The 21166-nt window shown below is 35.3% G+C and overlaps 1 protein-coding gene and 1 non-coding gene across 18 annotated transcripts in view; both read right to left on the reverse strand.

The window, feature by feature from the left end:
* The window catches only part of CYRIB (CYFIP related Rac1 interactor B), a 153350-nt gene that overhangs the window by 22269 nt on the left and 109915 nt on the right, over window positions 1–21166 (reverse strand). For 5 of the 17 annotated variants that reach the window (XM_044781192.2, XM_070481597.1, XM_070481599.1 and 2 more), the window contains 2 exons: window positions 9490–9572; window positions 2692–2813 (listed from right to left, as the gene is read on the reverse strand). In XM_044781192.2, coding sequence (XP_044637127.1) covers window positions 2692–2813; window positions 9490–9562 — 195 coding nt within the window. In that variant the 5' untranslated portion in view covers window positions 9563–9572. Of the gene's footprint in view, window positions 1–2691; window positions 2814–3287; window positions 3519–9489; window positions 9573–10485; window positions 10569–21166 lie in introns of those variants that run through there. The other 12 variants (XM_044781193.2, XM_070481604.1, XM_070481603.1 and 9 more) reach the window with 4 other exon arrangements.
* Window positions 457–582, reverse strand: LOC123275906 (small nucleolar RNA SNORA25). The gene has a single exon (XR_006512078.1). It is a non-coding gene; the product is annotated as a small nucleolar RNA SNORA25 (small nucleolar RNA).

The following is a 21166-nucleotide window of genomic DNA, read 5'->3' on the forward strand; positions in this document are numbered from 1 at the left end:
GTATATTTCATATATCTTCTGCTTTTATTTGTACCTTCCTTTCTTAATTTAAATTGTTTTTCTACTATTTAGAAATCTTTCTGTTTACAGATAAGCCCAAAAAATGATATGCTTTCCTCAGTGAAAATTTCTTCAACTGCTTTAATACACATTTATCCCTCATCTATCAAAGATTTAAATTGTTTTTTAACACGAGTTTCTAGCTCACATATTTTATTTACCTATTTTTCTGTCCTTAATTCCTTTACCCAACTGTTTAATGGTGAGATCTTTGTAATAATTCTCAAAGCCTGATAAGGTGAATCTCTTACCATTGATTTTTATTCTCCTGTTATGTTTCAGTGTTCTTCAGTGTTATTTTTCTATACAAACTTTTTTTTTTTAACTTTGAGACCTTAATTTACTTTCTCACATGTCCAATCTAGGAATACTGTGAATGAACTATATGTTGCTACATTTTGTATCTCCTCGGGAAACACAGCACTACTGACTGACTGGCATCCTATGGAGAACCTCAATCTTTGGTCATAGCGTTAAGAGCTCCTGGTTTCACAGCTCCATAAGCCCTCTTTGAAATGACCTACACACAAACTTTTCTGTTATTTTATTCTCTTCTAGAAGATTACAACTAAATCTTAATATGCACTCAATTAAGTTAATATAAAGACTTTGGGAAAAACACTATTTTTTATTATAGTGAGCCTTCCCACACATAAGCAGAGTAACCCTTCCACCACTTGGGAAGATTTTTACAAATCCTAAGAGTTCCACTTAAAAAAAAAAAAATCAAATAGGTAATGGTGTTTGTCTCTATAATGAACGAGATTATTTTTTCTTTATTGTTTATGGGAGATAAGTATAACCAGATGATAAGAACTCATTTATAACACAAACTTTAAAGAAGTTTAATGATATAACACTGATGAACAATTGAAAAATAATTTTTAGCACTAACACTTAACTTAGAGACACTATGAAACATTTTTAGAACAACTTGTGAATTGGTGTGACTTATAGGGAAAGAAGAATTTACCAATTAGTAAATTAAGATCCTGCTTGATCATTTAAACCTTTACTTTCCATAAACGTTTTATTTTTCAAAGTATGTTTAAATGTTCAGAGAACTTGAATTTCACAGAAATGGTTACATGCCTTGCTTTACTGAGATGTTAAGGTTTTACCTAAGCTAATGATGTTGACAAGATTAGTGTAAAGCTGTTGTCTTTATTTCTTCAACAGCCACTAACTGCTTACAAGCACCGCACCAGGTGCTGATAACACAAAAATTAGTCAGAGACCAGGTTCACCCTCCTCAAGTTGGAGGCACAGTGGTGGAAAGAGAAACGTCAAATATCAGTGGTTTAAAAAAAAAAAGTGATGGCTACCATAAAAGAAACGTGTGCAAATTACTAGGGCAAAAGAGGAAGGGGGAAGCAGGAGATTTTCGGGATTTGAAAGAAGGCTAGGAATTGAACAGGAAAAGAAACAAGGAAGGGCATATTCCAGACAAAAACAAAGGCAAGGAAGTGTATGTGTGCAAGACATTCAGGGAACAAGCAATCCAGTGCAGGAGAGGTGAAAAATGGAATTCACATTATCTAAAATTTCCCTCACTTAATGGATCACCAACTGCTCACCTAAACTAGAAACCACGGAATCACTTAACCTCCCCTTCTCCTTTATATTAAACATCCAGTCAGTCACGAAAACCTGTGTCCCCTTAGTCCAAAACATTTCTTGAATCATCATCTTCTGGTGCCTGTACTTAATTCTGCCTTCACTATACTCCAAATATCATTAGAGGAATGAGGTTGGATATAGATTGTCAATCCACCAGATTCATCCTTGATAACTTTTGTTCTATTTTATGGAGAAGAATAATAGAAGCAGAAGGGTGAGGGAAAATGAAGAAACAAAGTGTTGGCTATGCCCTCAGGAAATGTGGTAATAAGAGAGAAAGAGAAGGTCCAGAGGCCAGGGAATTTCCTTGGGTAGGATAGGACACCTGAGTAGGTGTACACACTGAGGGGAAGAAGTCAATAAAAGAAAAAAGATAGAAGACATGATTAAGAGAAGGAATAATTAGAAGAGTAAAGTTTCAGAGTAGGAGGGAGAACAAAGGTAGAGAAGTTAGACTTGGTAAGAAGTAGGGACATAGCATCTTCTGAAAAAACAGAAGAAATGGGAAAAGAGACAGATGGAAATCTGGATGAGCTCAGAGGTTTGGGAGAAGAAAATTGAGGGAGACCACACCAACATTTGGTCTGTGCTGTAAAGTCGTGAGACAGGGTTAGAGGAGTCCAAACTGCAAAGATGATTTCAGCTTTCTCCTAGGAAGCTTAGGAGAAGCACAAAAAATAGACTGGCAGAACAAAAAGCCACAGAGCTATGTTCTCGCCTCTCCTCCAAAAAAAGTACAATATAGTCCGCCATGGATACTATAAATTTCAGGTGTGAGAACAACCAAAAGAATAAATTTTTCTTTAATATATATAAATTACCTATTTATAGAACATTGTTTTCCTGTTACCCTTATATCACTGCAACCACTTTTGAAATAACGCAAGTGATCTTCCTTTAAATATAATACTTAATACGCAACAGAGAGTTCTAAAGTATAGGAAACAACAGAGATTAAAAACAAGAGGGACACAGTGCGTTTTAGTTTATCAGAAAATGTTTATGCTTTACCTCTCGTATTTCATGGCCAGCTCCTCTATACGACTGCAAGTCCTCCAAGATGCCTTCTGCATCTTTTAAAACTACATTCACCTGATTATAAATTTCCTTCTCAGACTCTGTCGGCTGGGCATCTAAACAGCAGGAAAGCACAAGAAAACTTATAGTCACGTGATTTTTTTACTACATGTATAACTCTAAGCAATTAACAATCCAAATTTCTAAAGATGACTAACATTTTCTTCAATGTTAACTTTGCACTTCTTAGAAAAGATCGATAACTTTTCCACAATTCTACATCTGAATAATTAGCCTCAAGTTTGTAAATATCACAAAGAAGCAAAGGAACACCAAACATTATTTTTTTAAATTACAAATCATGACTTGGTATATTAAATAAACTTGAGAATTATAATTCAAAATTTAAATTGTGATCATGTTAATCACCTTTTCTACTACATTCATCACTATCAAAATGACTGCAAACGCATTAGTAATGAGCTATTTTAATACTACAGAAATGAAAGGCTGATTAGTATTATCTTGCTCACCTATGGTTTAAGATCGAAACTACTTTTTTCCCCATAAGGTTCACTTTAATGACTGACCTTTGATATAAATAATGAAGAACTGTTTTAAAAGAAGAGTGTTCACATGCTCCCCTCTTCTAGGGACCACTCTAAATCCTGTACCAATGAACTCTGCTGCTGAACACCAAGGCAAGACTGCTGTGCAGAGGAGTTCAATCATGAAACTGCTCCAGAATTACTAGGCTGCTGAAAACTAGACACTTTAAGCTACAATACTATCCACGGAAATTTTGAAATACTAAAGCAAAAACTGAGTTGTTATATACTTGAGATTGAGTGAGAGAAAAATGAAGCAAGAATTATAGTTATAAAAAGCATAATCAGATACACAAACATATGGGCATTTCCACCACCTGTGGTGTTAGCCACAAAACAGAGGTTAATAGATGATTAAATCTGGATTTCTCTCTGCCAGCCTCGAGGTAACAGAAATCTTGCTTTTATTAACTTGGTCATTTGCTTCTCTAAGGATAAATCTTTTTATTTAATACATTTGATTATTTTTTGGAGGGAGAAATGGGAGCTTCATGAGGAAATTGAGTTTTTCATAAATCTTTCAAAGACCACATTCAGTATTAGAGATAAGGCAGTAAGCACTTAAAATGATAAACATTACCATTAGCGTAATGTTTTAGAGAGAGATTATGCTGGCAGAACACCTCTACGCTAACATTTTCCCTTCTGGGGCTGGGGGAGGCAGATCAAATTTATAAACTGAATTTACAAAATTTCTGATAAATCTCTTTACCAATCATATAAAATTAGTACCTAGATTTTTCTGCAGGCTCCTTTCCTCTCTACAAATACACAATGATCTATTTTTAAAGAAACAGTTCACACATGAAACTAAAAGTCAACATGCCTAAAATCTGTAACTTTATTTGTGCTTGGTCACGTCATAATTCAATTCCACCTAACAACCTGCCAATTAGTAAAAAATATACACTTTTTTAAATTAACAATTACGGTATCAAATTTTAAATTCAACATATTTAAAACAGTACTATGGCAACAATAATAAAGTAACATTTACATGCAAAATCGACTTAAGATTTTGTGTTCTCATATCTGTTCCCTTATTTTTCAAATTTCCTTTCAGAAATCATGTGTCTTTTCTTTTTTAATGAAAATACTATGACAAAATAATTACACAAGAGGAGCCAACTGAAAAATTAAAAAGACTCTGTGTCCAAAGCCATAAAGGTATTACTAGGAGCAAATACTGATACTGTAGCTAAATGGTTCTTTAAAAATCAGGGTTTATCATTCAGCAGTAATATTTTCTCATATTTAGCCAGATCGTATTCTCCAAAGTAATAGTTAGACAGACGCTTTAAAAAGTATACCTCATAACTTTTATACTTACACCAGATGCAGTAGAGAAAAATACATTTTACACGCAATAACAGCAGTTTTATACTTTTTCTTATGGAATTGTGAAACTACAGACATAACATCAATAGTAGACACATATCATAGTTTGAATTCATGAAGTGGGAATTCATGACAAAGGACAATATTTTGACTATTATATATCAAAAGATATGTGTGAAGTTTAAAAATACTAAACTACGTATTTTTGATGTGGTGACTAGTTGTTAACGGAAAAATGTGACACGGAGACTTACGTACAAAAGAAACATTATCAGGGAGGTTTAGATAGACCTTGGAAGTGGTTAATAATTATTTAAGGTTTAATAAGTACCAAGAAATTTAAAATAAAGGAGAAAATTCCAGTTTCCCCTAAGGGTGGAAAAAACACCCAGCACCACACTGATTAAACATTTTTTAGACTGTCACAGAAAAGTCACATTTAAAATTTTGAAAGCTGCTGAAGACTGCTATAGAAATGAAGACAAACAGAAAATAGCAGACAGGTAAGCACTACTTTACTGATAGCAAGTCATGCAAAAGGGTGATACTAGGGAGGGCAAAAGGCTATACAGAATAAAGCATTTTTTTCAAAAAATGATATTATATAATGCAAACAAGACTTGTCACTTTGATTTTTCATAGTAAAGAATGAAAAATTTTATTACTTGAAGAAAAATGTACCACTTAGCCAGCTACCAAAAGGACACTCATTTGATTGCAAAATAATGCATCTACTACTGAGAGTAGAATGACTGATTACTCATCAAGCTTAGTTGAAAAAACTGTTCAAGGGAAATCAAAGCATATTTCAGTTGTGCTTACTGTTTGAAGGTAAAATTAAATATTTTAATAATTTCCCCCAGTTTCCTATAGAAGAGTCACTGAAAATAACTGCTAAAATTGATGCTGTTATGGTACAAATGGGGGCAAAGATCAGCTACAAAAGGAAAATAATACAAACCAAGTCACATAAAAATTATAATTGTGAAAAGTGTTTTTTCTGCTTTAATCTTGCTTTCATTCATTCAGTAAATGTTTATGATCTATCTCCGTAAGTTTCATCGAGGCAGGGACCTCAACGTACAGTACAAACCACTACACTATAAACTCAGTACTTAGTAGACTTCTTACAATAAATACTTGTTGAATGAATGAGAAGGTATAGAGATATAAATATGCTCCAGCATGAGTTAAAGGAGGCTATTATGTATTTTTATCTCTGAAAAATATAATCCTATATCATTTTAGAAAAATAAATATAAGAAAATGCCACCAGAATAAAGATATTTCAAAGTACAGGGCACAAACAACCTAAACTAGGCAAGAGGTAAAAATGGGAAAATAAAGTTAGACTAAAGGAGTGAGTATCAATATTTTTAAAGATGGGGGAAACAGGTAACATAAAAGACACAAGAATTAGAGGAAATGTATGACTAAATGGAAAGGCACTATACAAAGAGTCAAAGAAAGTAAGATTCTATTTCTCATTTACAAATGACCACCTACATTTACTTTTCTATTTTGGTCTACCTGGAGATAAGCAAATCAAGGTGAACTAACAAATACCGAACTTCTTTCGTTTACAAAGCACTATGCCACGACTGGGAAGGGACACGAGAATAAACGGTAGTCCCTCTTCTCCCGAGAACCACAATTTAGTGAACTAATAGACATAGTAGTTACTCAGGCTAAAGATATGTCATCAGAAAGAGCTATAAATTAACAATGTCATAAAATAATTCCAAGAACTAGAAGAGGATATATAGGCCCCAATTCAGTGCTTTTTATATAACTTCATCAGCTTAACTGCTGCCAAATTTTATGGGGTAGTTTTGGCCTTATATTTTAATTGAATCATTATTCTTAAAATAAAATCTTATCATATAGGTGCAACTGGTTTTAAGGAAAAGACCCTCTTTCTAGCACCTCAAGAGTAGATAACAGTATGTTTCATTGAACACAGAATGCCATTTCACGCCTTAAGCCTTTGTACATGTTGTTACTTCTTTCTACAATGTCCTTCACTAAATTAGCCTGAACTATTCTAATCCACACCCAACTCAAATGTCACCACCCGAAAGTCTTCTGTGCTGCCCAATCTACTCACTACTAGGTAAAGTTAATCCCTTCCTGATCTAAATCTTGAAAGTAAATTATGTGAAGGAAATTACTCGTTTGCATTTCTATCTATCCTTCTAGACTGACAACTCCCCAAAGGCAGGGGTTGTTTCTTAGTTATCTTTGCATCCTCACCTCCCACTGGCTGGCATACAGGAGGCAAGCCATTAATGTATGTTGAACTGAAGTGAAAAACAGTACACGTGTGTGACTGTGCATAAATTACGGGAGTAATAATTTACTTTAAAGATATAATCTTCATTTTGTAAACTACAAGATTCCATTAAATGTTTTAAATGTACTAGGATAGTTAATTTGTATATAGCTTAATACAAAATGCCAGTATATCTATCTGTATGGAATTATTTCTATAGTTGCCCAACCATGGAGACACAATAAGCTAGATTTAACCAATTAGAGTGACGGAAACAGTAAAACTAAATTACTCTGGTAACCTGAATATCACTGTTCATCTAAAAATAAACAATTAAGTACTAAGTACTCTATTTAATGAGAGATGTGCCTTTATTCTCAGTAATCATAAGGAACTGGCAAATTAATTGTATTCGCATTTTGAGTCTGGTATAAAACAGTTTAAGAGAGGACCCACCTGATGGGCTAAAGTCACTACAGTAGCCTAATGATAAGGTAAACTTTCACAAATGCATATTTCCAAAAAGACAAATATGCAAATATCCAGATGAGAGGTAAAATTGATTAAGAGAACTCTAATGTCAGACTCAAAAGCAAACATTTAAAAATCTAAATAAGAAATAATAGTGGGCAAACTCTTGTCTACATATAGTGTGTTTGCACTGAATTTCATTTACAGTATACCAGTAAGTGTCAACTCAGAAGTTCTACATTGGCTGATACAGTCAACAAATACCATTTTTTAATCTATATCTGCCATTAAGAAGTTAACACTTTATATATGGATCTTCATTGTGGCTATTGTTGGTGCAGTTAGCAATTTTAACCTTTTCCTGCCACTAAATTACCTATTTAAATTTTAAGGATAATGATCCAAACCCCCACAGATTGGTAAACCACGACAAAATAATATTTTAAATACTACAGTAAATTCATGCTTCTCACTTGACCACAAAATAATGCTACATTTATAAAAAGATCAAGTGCCAAGTCTTGAACAAGATCTTGACTATATCAAAGCCAAGATTCTGCAAATGTAAAGAATTTGAGACAAAGAGTAAAAAGGAGACAGAAGAGCAGAAAGATATACAAGACCAAGATTGAAACAGACGCAAATAAACTAAAGTATAGCTCTAATGTAAGCTGCCTCATCTGAAAGGATAATCTTCAAGTCAGCAATCTGCTCAACATCCCCAAGCTGATTAAAATTCATGCTAAACATGCACTTAAAATAGCCCCGTTAAATTGTTGCGAAGGGTCAAGAAAATATTCATTTAAAATAACATTTTCCCCTAAAAACCCAACAATTTAATATGGTCCTGATGTTGACATTACTATTCTTTACTAGTCTACACACAGTACCCAAACTATAACAGAACACTTATAGGAACATCATCAAAGTAGAAAAATATCAGAGACCAAATTACTTCACAAAATGGAGATCAGCTATAAATTGATGTGTTCATATGAACTGTCCTGGTTTAAAGAAAAAATACATTAAATTATTCATAAAATAGAATGAATTGTATAATATCACATAAACTAAACTGAAGTTGATGAAAAATGTAATGACTTTCTGGGAACTTATTTTAAGGAATTTCTTTATTTTGTTTTTAAAACCAGAAAAGGTCTTAAATTTTAAGTATTTGAAAATTTGTTGAAATGTTTTAATCTCAGATAAAAATCCAAGGGATCACATGATTTATAACTTCAGGGCTATCTCTTCACCCTTTCCTAACAATTTTCTTATTATCAGTTAAAACAGCAACATTCACACTAAAACACCAATTTAATATCATTGTCCTCAATTTGACAACCAGACAAGCTAAAGCAATACTGACAGCCAAAAAAGCAAAAGCTTTTCAACATGCACGAGGGTCAATGACACTTACCTGCCACTCTTAGACCATATTACAATAGGTCATGCAACATAAAACAAACAGAAGGCAAATTACTTAAAGGTCTGTGAACCCATTATTTTTCTTTTTATTTAGAGTTAGAAAAAAATGAATTCCTGAAATAAATGCATATAATGAATTTCTCCACTTTTCAAATTATCTGCAAAGATTAAATAATTCAGGTTCACACTTACCTTTTAATATTATGCCCAAATTACTGAGCTTTGAATGGCCTTCATGAACAGATTTGTATTTAAAATACTTCAATAGGTACACAGAGTAAGTGAAACCTAGTCAATTTTTCTCAGTTGCAATAAATTTTTCCCCAAATAGTGCCTCTATTAACAAATCTTGAAGTAGCATTTGTCTTTTCCATCAAAATTTTTTCATAAGAATATTTTCATTAGAGAATCTCAAATGTTTTCATCAGAGATCTCAAATTATAATGTCCAACAGATATGAATCTCAAAAAAATTCAAGTAAAAACATTTTATCACAATTTAGTCTACAGAATATGACTTCCAGTTCTAGAAGGCACCAGAAATTTTACTCAAACAATTCATAGCTCAGTCATGCAAAGCAGTTAAAAAGATGGCAAAGTGGAAACATTCATTTAGTGCAAGACAAACGCAGTCTACTGCAGGCAAAGAGAAATAGATATAAAATCATCTTCTCACTTTCAAAATCAAGGAAAAAATTTGGCCCCTGCTCAAGGTCTGTGCATGTCAAAACTTTAAGAAGATTCCCCATGTTAAGGTACCTGTCAAGACAAGAATGAGAAAAGAGAAAATATCCCTTTATAAAAAAGAACATTTGAAATTTATTTTTTTTAGAAAATAATAACAGGGAAAATGTTCATTAGGCCATGAATTCGTCCTTCAGGTTACCCAGACTGTGCTCTGGCAGACAGCAAACCGGGTTCTCAAGGTGTTGATATGTAGGACCTAGAGGTGAAATGTGGTTTTTCTGCACACAATGGCACAACTGTTGGTCTAATTCTTCTCAAAATTCTCCCAAGACAAGTTTCATTAATGGCCTTATAATGAAAAATTCTGTAAGTATTCCAATAGTGCTAGTCTTCTGAAAAAGAAATTTCTGATCAATAATTATTCACATGTAATCTTCATATTGCACTGAAACAACAATTTATTTCAAAGCCAAATATTAAGACTTTGGCCGCAGCTCACCTTTGCATTTCACGTTAAAATAGCAAAATATTAAACTTACTGCCTGTATGCCATTAAATAGAGCATATATTTCTAACCAAATTTGGATTATTAATAATTTGTAGAGGTTATTTAAAGTAGTGATTCTGGATACGCAGCACAATTCTGATTTTTTATATAATTATCATTGGATTATAAGCAAACAGATTGCTAGGCAGAGTCACTAAGGCATACTATTAGAATGTTCATCATAAGGCTACTTGCTTCATGGACTAATGAAAGGACAGCACTGGCTACAGACTCAACATGATTTTAGCAAATGAAAAACTAAAGAATTATACATATGATGGTGATGTTTGCCTATGATTAAGAAAAAAATCATGCAAACTTTGTTTGATCCCCATATTTTATTAACAAATATTCTGGCTGGCCTTCACTGCGGTGTGAGTATAATTATCTTTCACCTTTACCATTATGCACCAGCTGTGAAGGGCTAAAGAGACTTACTTTCAAAGTCCAAGAAAAAATGTGCTGCATTGTGGTCTATGTCCCTGGTTAGCACCTTAATGAGATTACCCATGCCAGCAAACCTAAAAATAAAAATGGCAACATCATTTAGTTCCAGTAAAAAAATTTTAAGCAGAGGCCTGGGATTCGGTAAAGGCTGGCTTGCTCATAATTACCAACAGGTGCAGGTTTATATGCTTCTAGCATTGAAAATTTGGAACAACAAAAGCACATTTGGCTCTGAGTTTATGGTTACTGTCCCTCTTTTCGACATATCAAAAAAGTTACATAAATCAAGATTGGAAACAAGGTTAGATTTTTACATATAACTTGTAATGCTTACATTTGATTAATATCTACGCCAGGGCATGAATTTGTCCTTCGGGTTACCCAGACTGTGCTCCTTTAAAATGTTTGAGGCATTTATTCTCAATTTAAATTAACATCAAAAATAGATTTCTCAAATAAGTAAATATTGAGACCCTTATTTTTAAATAATAGGGATATTTTCCTTCTTGCAGAATCAAATCCTACTGGGAATACAAGGAAGACAGTATTCAAACCACATTTAACCATTAAAGACTGAAGGGATTATCAATTAATGACCCATTTAAAAAATTTTACCACACATAAACCAATGTTTCTTACATCTTCTATACTCCTAAGATTAATCAAACTTTTTATTATTTAACTCATAGATTGATTTTTCAACAATTTCAACTATATACAACCACACAAGTATGTAACTTAGAAGTTAACACAGCAAACAAGCAAAAAGGGAGCCAGCAATTATCACAACTTAGTAAGTTTACAGAAGAAAAACAGTAAAAATAAGACATCGGCATAAATCTTGCCCACGAATTTGCCATGCCTCAGCGAGGAAGAAGGTGGAAGGAGGTGTCAGGAACATCCAGGAAACCAGGTTCACACCTGGAAGGTGCAGTGACCAAAGGGAAGGCAGACCATGGGCTCCCTGCACCCGCCCCTCCCGGAATCCCAGTGCTTTTTCTCCAAATATGGAACTGCTGCCAAGTGCAAATGAAACAAAACGTGAAAGTAACAATATTTTTATCAATGAAAGAAGACACCTTATTACTCACCCCCATTACAAGCAGTCTGTAAAAAGTGAGCACTTTTGTCCCCCTGTGCTGTCCACCCTTCCTCCACCTACTCCCTGCACAATGGCACAGGTTCCTAATGTTAAGCTTCCCCAAGAAGAAATAACAGTATATGTATATGCATAACAGTTGTCTGCTTTAGAGGTCAAAGTCTGATGGACTGACACACACACACTTCTTAGAAAATGTTTAATCTAATTTATTCACAAATATGATAAATACTGAAGGGTCCCCTCTCTTTTAAAACAATATTCTCCCAATGGCAGAGGTAGAGATCTACCATATTTTTGATATTAAAATCCTTATTACACAGAATTTCACTGGAAAGATTTTGTACAACGTTTTACACAGATGGATTAGCTAAGACTAAAACTAAGAGGAAAATATTTCATCTTAATTATTTCATACATTGTAAAAAGTTTAATACCACCAAGCTTTTACATATAAGGAAAATATACGCATTTTTTCAAAATCATCACATCCAAATAATTACCTCAAATTGGTTACTAAATTTATCCAATAGACCTTTTTTAGGAACCATTTGGAAATAGGATATTTCACAGCTTCCATTTTTAAAAGTTTTCAAACATATATGGAATATCTGTTTCCAAACATATATAAATTCTCTAACAAGAACTGTGACCAAATATACAAAGAATTACCTAGTAGTAACAAAACTTCAACTACAAATGGGAAATAAGCATGAGAAAAGACTGAAATTAACTGTTTGTAAGAGGAAAAAGCTAACACCATTTGGTGTTAAGAGTTTAGTCTATGGAATCAAACTAGAATTCTAACTCTAGCTTACTAGCTGTTTGAGCTTGAGGATGTTAGTTAACCTTTCTGGGACTCATTTTCTTCATCAGTAAAATATACATAATCATAGTAACTATCTTAAAGGGTTATCATGAGAATTCAAGGAGATTAAGCACTGACTTAGCACAGTGGCATACAAAAAGCATTCAATAAAAGTTCGCTATTGTACAATTATAACCCAAAAATCACAAAATAATTTAAGAAAAATAATAACGGCTCTATTTCTTTTAATACAAACCAGAGTCTTCAACTGATCAATGAATCTCAACGTTATAATTCAGAATAAATCACAAGGCCCATTTTTGTCAAGAATATTGCTGAAATGCTGTTCTAAAATTAGTCCTATGAGACTGTCATCAGGCACAGGGGAGAGGGAGAAGGGAGAGGTCAGGTTTCCTTACCTTGTCACTTGTGCGCAGTCGATCCTCAGGGAGAACGCTGAAACTAGCCAAGTTTGTCTGCTCCACTTTCCTACATCTCCTGCAAACTTCTTCCACTATTTAGTCCTCCCTTCGAGGCACTCTAGCCTAATGTGACCCTATAGCCCTCACCCTGCATATTTGGTCCTGACCCATTCACTCTTCTTACCTCTTCATCCCAAACAGAGACACTTAGTTTGAAAATGGTCCAGTTTATCTAGCACAGGTTTCTCAACCTCAGCACTATTAACAGTTGGGGCTGGATAATTCTTGTTGGGGGGTGAGGGGTCTGTTTCAAATTGTAGGATTTTTAGCAGCATCCTGGGCCTGTACACACTAAATGCCAGTAGTAACCTACCATACAAGTTACGACAACCAAAAATAACTCCAGACATTGCCAGATGTCCCCTGGGGGCCAAATCACTACTGGCTGAGAACCACTGCTGCAGGACAACTGCAATCCAAGGCAGAAAGTCCCTCTACCACACAGCACACAGGACAGATGCTGTGTGCACAGCCCACACCATGTGTGTCCCTTTGAACAAAAACTGAGAACTTTTCAAAGATCTGAAAACAGCTTGTTATAATATCAGTTGTCATATCTTTTTTATAAGGATAAATTAAAAAATTATAAACATATCTCTGTCTTACATAGTTTAACTCTTCAGCCAAAAACAAAACAAACAAAAAACCTTCCATCTCCTCAGTGTGACTGATTTCAATAGCTAACTGTCTGCTCTGGTAGTACCAAATGCCTGAGTTCAAACCCCAGCTCTGCTACTTCCACGCTTTGTGACTTTAGTCAAGTTTCTTAACTTCTCCATGCCTCAGTTTCCTCATCCGTAAAATGTGTGCAATAATAATATCTACTGTAGAGGGTGCATAAAAGCATTAAATGAGTTAATATGAGCAAAATATTTAACACCACGCCTGGCAATCCACTTGCTGCTATTGCTTCGGCTGTTGTCAGAGCAATTGCACTGACCTACAGGATCTGTTCCTAGTAGCAGAACTTGTTAATGTGAGGCTTCAGATTATGTGTGGCAGCCACGTTTCCTGCCACAGAGAAAGCCACTCTGTCACAAAAGAACGAAGCCAACATGCAGTGGAGAGTCACAGAAAGTGTCCTAAAGTCATTAATTTCTGATTCCATTTGCTCCTGAGTTCCAGTTGCCTTTTCCCTCAGTTTAGTTACTAGATTTTCCTCTGGTTTTAACATATCCTAGTTTCTTTCAACCGATTTCCCTTTTATCTGCTTAGTTGAGTTGGGTTTCTGTCATCTGCATCTAAAAGAGTTCTGACTAACAAGATTTCTAAGTTTCAGAGAAATAAATAAATCTGATATGAAAGATACCAAAAGGTTTAAAAGATTTTTCAAATTATACAAAACTTGGTCCAAAATACTAGTGATACATTTTAGAGGCAATATTTCAAAGTAAATAATAAACATTATAATTTAGAATAATAAACTGTTAAGTCTTACAATCTGAATTTAGAAAGAAAAAGCTAAAGAATTGTCTTTCAAATTTCTTTTTATTGTAATCTTTGGACTTAAACAAAATACTATAAATATTTACTAAATAAACTAAGAAGAAATTTAATGCAAATTTAATATACAGAAACCAGATATAATTTACCTCAAGTGTTTATAATATTTCTGGTGAATTCTGTGACTATGAGCTCTTATGTTACATGTTTGCTTCAAAGTTGGAGACTTATCTGGAAAGGAACATGCTCTTCCTGGCCGGTAGTCTGTGGAATGTATTTCTGAGCTCACAAAAGGCACTTAATAAATACATTAGACCATTTTCCCATAAAACATTTGAAAAAAAGTTTCCTTAATTAGAGTAACAGAAGCCAATAGAAACACAACTGTACGGTACAGCTAATACTATACTATTTCCTCTCTCTTTCTAGAAAATTCTTAAGAGATGCTGTTACTTCATTTACTCTTCAGCTCAGGGGTTTTATAATGCCCTCGCTTCTGCCTAGAATGCCACTCCTAAGGATTTTCCCATGGCTGGCTTCTTTTCATCCTTCAGGTCTCAACTTGAACATCCCCTCTTTAGAGAAGCTTTTGTCTGCCAACTTTATCAATAGTAGTTGCAGCCTCGTCCCATTACCTTCTCTCACATCACCCAACTTATTCCTTCAGCATACTTAACACAATCTGAATGACTCTGTTTAGTGGCAATTTTCTTCCATGTCCTGTTTACAAGCTTAATAAGCATCTTCAGGGGAGTGGTGAGAAGAAAAAACACTCATAAACATACTGACTAGCTTTACCATAAATCAGGGTTTCTTAAATTTGGCATTAACAACATGTGAACCATATAATTCTCTGTCATGGTGGCTGCTCTGTGCATTGCAGGATTTTGAGCAGCATCCCAGGCCTCTACCAATTGGATACCTGGTATCACCCCAGCACCCAGGTGTGACAACCAAGTACATCTCCAGATATTGTCAAATATCTCCCAGTGGCATAACTGCCCCTGGTCAAGAACCACTACTTTAAACATATGACCACAAACATGAAGTGCATCCTCAATTTGCCTACCAATTCTACCACATATCTCCAGTCAATCTACTCTCCCACTCTACCAGGTGACCATTCCACAAGGCTTTTTTTTTTAAATTTCCTCAAACCTCCAAGAATCTATCCTCCAATCTCACAGTCAAGAAATGACCTCACTATGTTTTTTACAAAAGAGAAAAAGAAACATCTACTATCCTTTCTACCACCTCTTCATCAGTACTGCTCACTCCACCCTCTGCACCTGTTCCTGATGGATAACCTTTCCTGAAGGGTACCCGTTCTCCCACTCGCTACTCAAGGCTTCCCGTCCCCTCCACTACCACGCCATCTTGCCTGTCCCCTTTATAGCAACACTTGTCAAATGAGCTGTCTGTAGTTACTTCTTTCTACTTTTTCCCCTCCCATTCTCTCAACTCATTCCAATCTGGCTTTTATTCTCACCACTGCAATGAAGCTGGTCCCTGTCAGGGTCACAGAAACCTGCATCTGGCTGAATCCAAAGGACAATTCTCATACTTCAACTTACTGGACCTCTTACCAGCCTTTGACCCAGTTTATCACTCACTCCTTCCTGAAACACTTTCTTCATTTGATATTTAGGATGGCATATTCTCCTGAGTTTCCTTCCTATTTTATGGCTATTCGTTTTCTGTACTCTTCCCTTTGGCATACATGCAGTTATTTCTTCCATCTTAAAACAAAACAAAAATTTACCTTGATTCTATTTCCTTCACTAGCTCCCACCCTGCTTCTCTTCGTAGCAAAATTCCTTAAGAAGAGTTGTCTACACTCATTGTGTTTTATTCTTCTCCTTCCATTCTCTGTTAAACTCACTAAGAACTGGCTTTTGCCCAACCCTACACCACCAAATTTGCTCTGGCAAGGTCATCAAACAACCTCCCTGTTGCTAATATCAATGGTCAATTCTCAACTCCTCACTTTACTTCACCCTCCGGAGCATTTGACATAACTGACACTCCCACTTCCTCAATACACTTTTCTCATTAGCTTAGTGGACACTTCATCTTACCTCCTTCTTGCCACCATCACCTCTTGCCAGGATTACTTCAAAAGCCTCCCAACTGCTTCTACCTTTGCCTCCTACTACAGTCTCTCCTTATTCTAAGAGGCAAAGCAATCTATTAAGAAAATAAATCGACCACATATTTTCTCTGCTTAAAAACATGCAGTGACTTAGCAATGTACTCAGAATAAAATCCCAACTCCTTACCAGGTCCCACAAAATCCTACATGATCTTTCCTGGGCTCACTCTCCTCTCATCTGCCATCACTCTCTATAACAGCCTGTTGCAGCATCTCAAACACAGGAAGATTTCTCTCTTCTCAGAGCCTTTGTACTTATCTTTCCCTGGCCCAGAATCTTCTGTCCACAGACCTTTCAGTGACAAGCTACTGCACTTCATTCAGGTCACTGCTTAATTAGACCATCTCAGAGAGAGCTTCCTCGATCCATCTATCTATGGCATATCTTCTCCTCTCTATCCTCTTTCCAAATTTATAAGTTATCACCATCTAACACACATTCATTCCTCTGATTATCTATTTACTCTGTCTTCCAGGCAAGAAGAACATTAAGAAGGAAGGGCCTTTGTTTTGTACACTACTCTATCCCCAGCACCTAAAACAATGCCTGGAATGTTGTAGGCAGTCATAAATATTAGACGAATATGCATGATTAAAAATATATACAGAAAACAAAAAATTGTCTGTAAGTTATAGGAGTGTTCCAAGGAGGGGAGAGGAAAGACCAAAATAAATATTGATAATTGAAAGCTGAGTTGAAAAAAAAAAGCCCTGAGAATTTAGAAGGAGCTCATTGCCTTCCCAGTCAAATCAATGAAGAGTGTCTGTCTCTCTCTCTCTCTCAGTAAAAACTATTAATTATATGCACACCTAAGAACGTTTGAAATGTTAAATATTAGGGAAATAAACTGACAGATAATATGAATATCAAGAAAGTCTAGAGCTTGTCAAGGTCATTTAGGAAGAACATACTATCTTTCTACAGCCACAAATATGGCTCCAAAATACAAGTAAGAATAGAGACTAGCCTATATCATAATTCTGATCTTTGTAAAACTGAACGGCATTCATCTCATTAAATAAAATAAGCTTTAAAATGTGGCTTTAAATTGTATTTAATTTCCTTTTGACCTTAAGTCTTCCTTAAAAGTCCTATTTGGGAATTCTTCACATTATCGGAGAAAGAATTAAAAGCAGAGTGTCAATTCTGCCCCCTCAAAATTTTATAAGGAGCACAAACTCCAAAATCAAGACAACATCCATGATCATCTTCAACCCAGATAACTGAATAAAGAACATAAAGAAATATGATGAGGGGCTGGCCCCACGGCCGAGTGGTTAAGTTCATGCTGTTTTGGCAGCCCAGAGTTTCGCCAGTTCAACTCCTGGGTGCGGATAGCACCACTCATCAAGCCATACTGAGGCAGCATTTCACCTGTCACAACTAGAAGGACCCACAGCTGAAAATACACAATTATGTACTGGGGGGCTTTGGGAGAAAAGAGGAAAAATGAAATCTTTAAAAAAAAAAAAGAAGCATGAAGTTTTCGAGAGAAAGGAGATACTGAAAACATATTTTGTTCTAATAATAAACTCCAAAACAACAGATTTCATAAGAATGCTTTAATACAATTCCATACCTTCCAATTTATGGTGACTAAAAATGTGTGAATGTGAAAAAAATGTGTCAAAAATGATCACTAGAAACTGCCAAGCATTTTTAGTGTTGAAGACAAAGAATTTCTTATATTTATCCAAGTTCTGAATCCTAGGCAAAAAGATCTTCTACAAAGCATATTACTATAAAATGCTCCTGAATTATATTCTATTGCAAATAAAAATATTACTGAATATTAAATATGCTATTTCTCTATCTCATCAGACATTCAGACCTGTAGAAACAATTGGAAGTCTTTAAAATTGACAAGATGGTGGGTTAATGTGGAATTCAACTATGCTTCTGCTCTATTTGTCTGCTAAGAAATTTCTAGTTCTCATACACATGTACCATGAATCTGAAGATATATTAACAGAATGGAAAATCAGTAAGGAAAAATATGATGCAATTTTTACTGACAATGGAACACACTTGATGAAGGTCAGGAGTGATTAAGGGAATGAAGAGCTTACATTTTGTTCACACTCTTCAGTTGAATGTTCAGAAACTGATTACAACACAATGTAATATAACAAAACATAATATTTTGCAGAGGCAAAAATATAGTGAATCACTTTCATAATTCTCCTTTCAAAGACAAACTAGCAGATATACAAGAGATTCTGGAATTGCTTTGTCAGATAATCAAGCAGTTATTATATGTTAAAGAATCTGCTTTAACATAAAAAAGTTTTAATACTGTACTCTGAAGATAATAATAATGCCAACAGAAAAAAAACTACTAATGAGCAATGGTTCTTTCAGAGAAAGTAATTCACCTGCTAAACCTGTTGAAGAAATGACCAAACTGATGTGCTCTTAGAGAGGAACTAGAAATATTATATGACACATGTTGAAAAGAGCCTTCTTAATCAATCTACTACACAGAAAATGTTGAAATCAGGTGAAGGCAAAGTTGAAAGGCAGGTAGAAACTCACAGTTTTCCTATCCTGAAAGCCAGTTACTTAACTCCAATGTCACGTTTCTAGATCTAGGGTTTAAGGACAAACATTTCTCAAGTGATTGCATAAAGCAGCAAGTACAAGCTAAAATAGTAGGACCTTCAAAAAAATTCAAATGATATCAACATTCTCACTTAACACACCTGCTTCTGAAAACACTCAAGCACCATCTTTTTCAAACAACGCACAAGTCTTGTTTTCAGAAGTGCTTCTACGAAACTGCAGCATCACCACTTGAAAGCAAATGTTGATTTAATATTGCAAATGAACAGTAGAGGAACTCCAGGAGTAATCTAGCAGCGACAACAGTACAAGAAAAAAAATTTTCAATATGTCAAACTTTAAAAATCTGTCTATTGGGGCTGGCCTGGTGGCGTAGTGGTTAAGTTTGGCACATTCCACTTCAGCGGCCCAGGTTTACAGGTTCAGATCCCAGGTGCAGACCTACACCACTCATCAAGCCATGCTGTGGTGGTGTCTCACATAAAAACAGAGGAAGATGGGCACAGATGTTGGCTCAGGGCCACTCTTCCTCAAGCAAAAAGACGATGATTAGCAAAGCATATGTTGACTTAGAGTCAATCTTCCTCACCCCCCCCAAAACTATTAAAATTAATAACACTGTAATACTTAAATTTTGATAAATTTTCAGATTTATGAATATATCCCAGAAGTTTATTCTATGATGATTTTCAGCTTTGGCCTTAGCTGAATATTGACCTTATTGTCCAAATGCATATTTTGTGCACCTCTGATACAAGCACACAAAGCAAATCTTCAACATAGTGCAGAGTAAATATTCAATAAATATCTACTGCATTAACTTAATAACTATAAACAGGTAGGATCCAGTAACATTTCTTTTATTTGAAGGACCAGTTAGGTACACAATAATTTAAAGGAGAGGTATAATCACAATTCCTTCTGAGCTTCTGATATGGCTGCAACTCACATCAGGAACATAGCAGTGGATGGTATCAAACAAACTACTAACTCTAAGTAAAAACCTCCAACAGTTGCACACCAGTATAATGGAGAGAAATAACCAGCTCAAGCATGTCACCAATAAGGCATCTGTAATAACTACCCTGACATTACATTACGCATTCTGATAGCACTCCAAATGCACATCACACCCTAACCTTCCTCCTGCACCTGCTTCTCCACTTCTTTCTTTACCCCCTTTCTTTCCAACAAGAGGAGCTGCTAAACAGTATCTTGTTTTAGCATAAGGACAATGAATGGGCAACAAATATCTGTTCATTAAGTCATAACCAAGATTTCCCTTTTTATCTTGCCCTTCCTGTTTTCCGATCTTTATATCGTAAACATGCTTAAGTAGAACCTGAGCTCCCAGGACTTCAATTCTCTCCCCACTCCTGGTTCCACTGAACTTGATAAAATAAGTAGATTTAGCATCCCCTCTGGGAGTCTATATTCATAGGGTTTTTATCCTTCCATCTGTACTCACAGACAATCTGAGCATGAGCTATCCAAGAACTAGAATTCTGAGAAGCATGAAAATGTTATCATTGTACTTAAATCAACATGGATAAATGAATGCTGATGGTTATTTATCACTTCTCTCTCATCCCCAAGCCTATCCTTCTATAATATGCTTTGTGATGCTGGGGCTAAAAAGCTGTAAAGTACATTTCCTAGCCACTGGTCAGCTGACTTCTCCTTAGGTTCCATCAATAGGAGAGACTAAAAGGGAACTGGAACATGGGAAGAAAGAAGGTCCTCCTTTCTGTTTGTCAAGTCCTGTCAGCTTTTCCTGTCATGCAAAACACAGCGATGGTTCTAGGTTCTAGCTTTGTGTGGAACTCGTAGCAGCAGTGTAGTGGCTGGCCCCCTTCGGAGGTCTGAGCTCCAGCCTCACAGGGTTCCTCCTTTGAGCTCCTAAATTCTGCCTAACCTATAACCTACCCCTTCTCCCTTTTGTTCCCCCAGCTCTAGAATGAATGGTTGCTTCCTGTGTTACCTTTAATATTTAAGTTACCTTAAGTGATATAAGAAGACATATATATTTGGTCTTTATCTTCAAGTTCCTAACACAGAGCTCTCGAATCCCTCAGAATTTCCTGGGTGATGGGAGCCCCTTTTGTTTTAATGAGGTGACTCCTGG

This window comes from Equus asinus, chromosome 12, assembly GCF_041296235.1.
Source record: "Equus asinus isolate D_3611 breed Donkey chromosome 12, EquAss-T2T_v2, whole genome shotgun sequence".
NCBI lineage: Eukaryota > Metazoa > Chordata > Mammalia > Perissodactyla > Equidae > Equus > Equus asinus.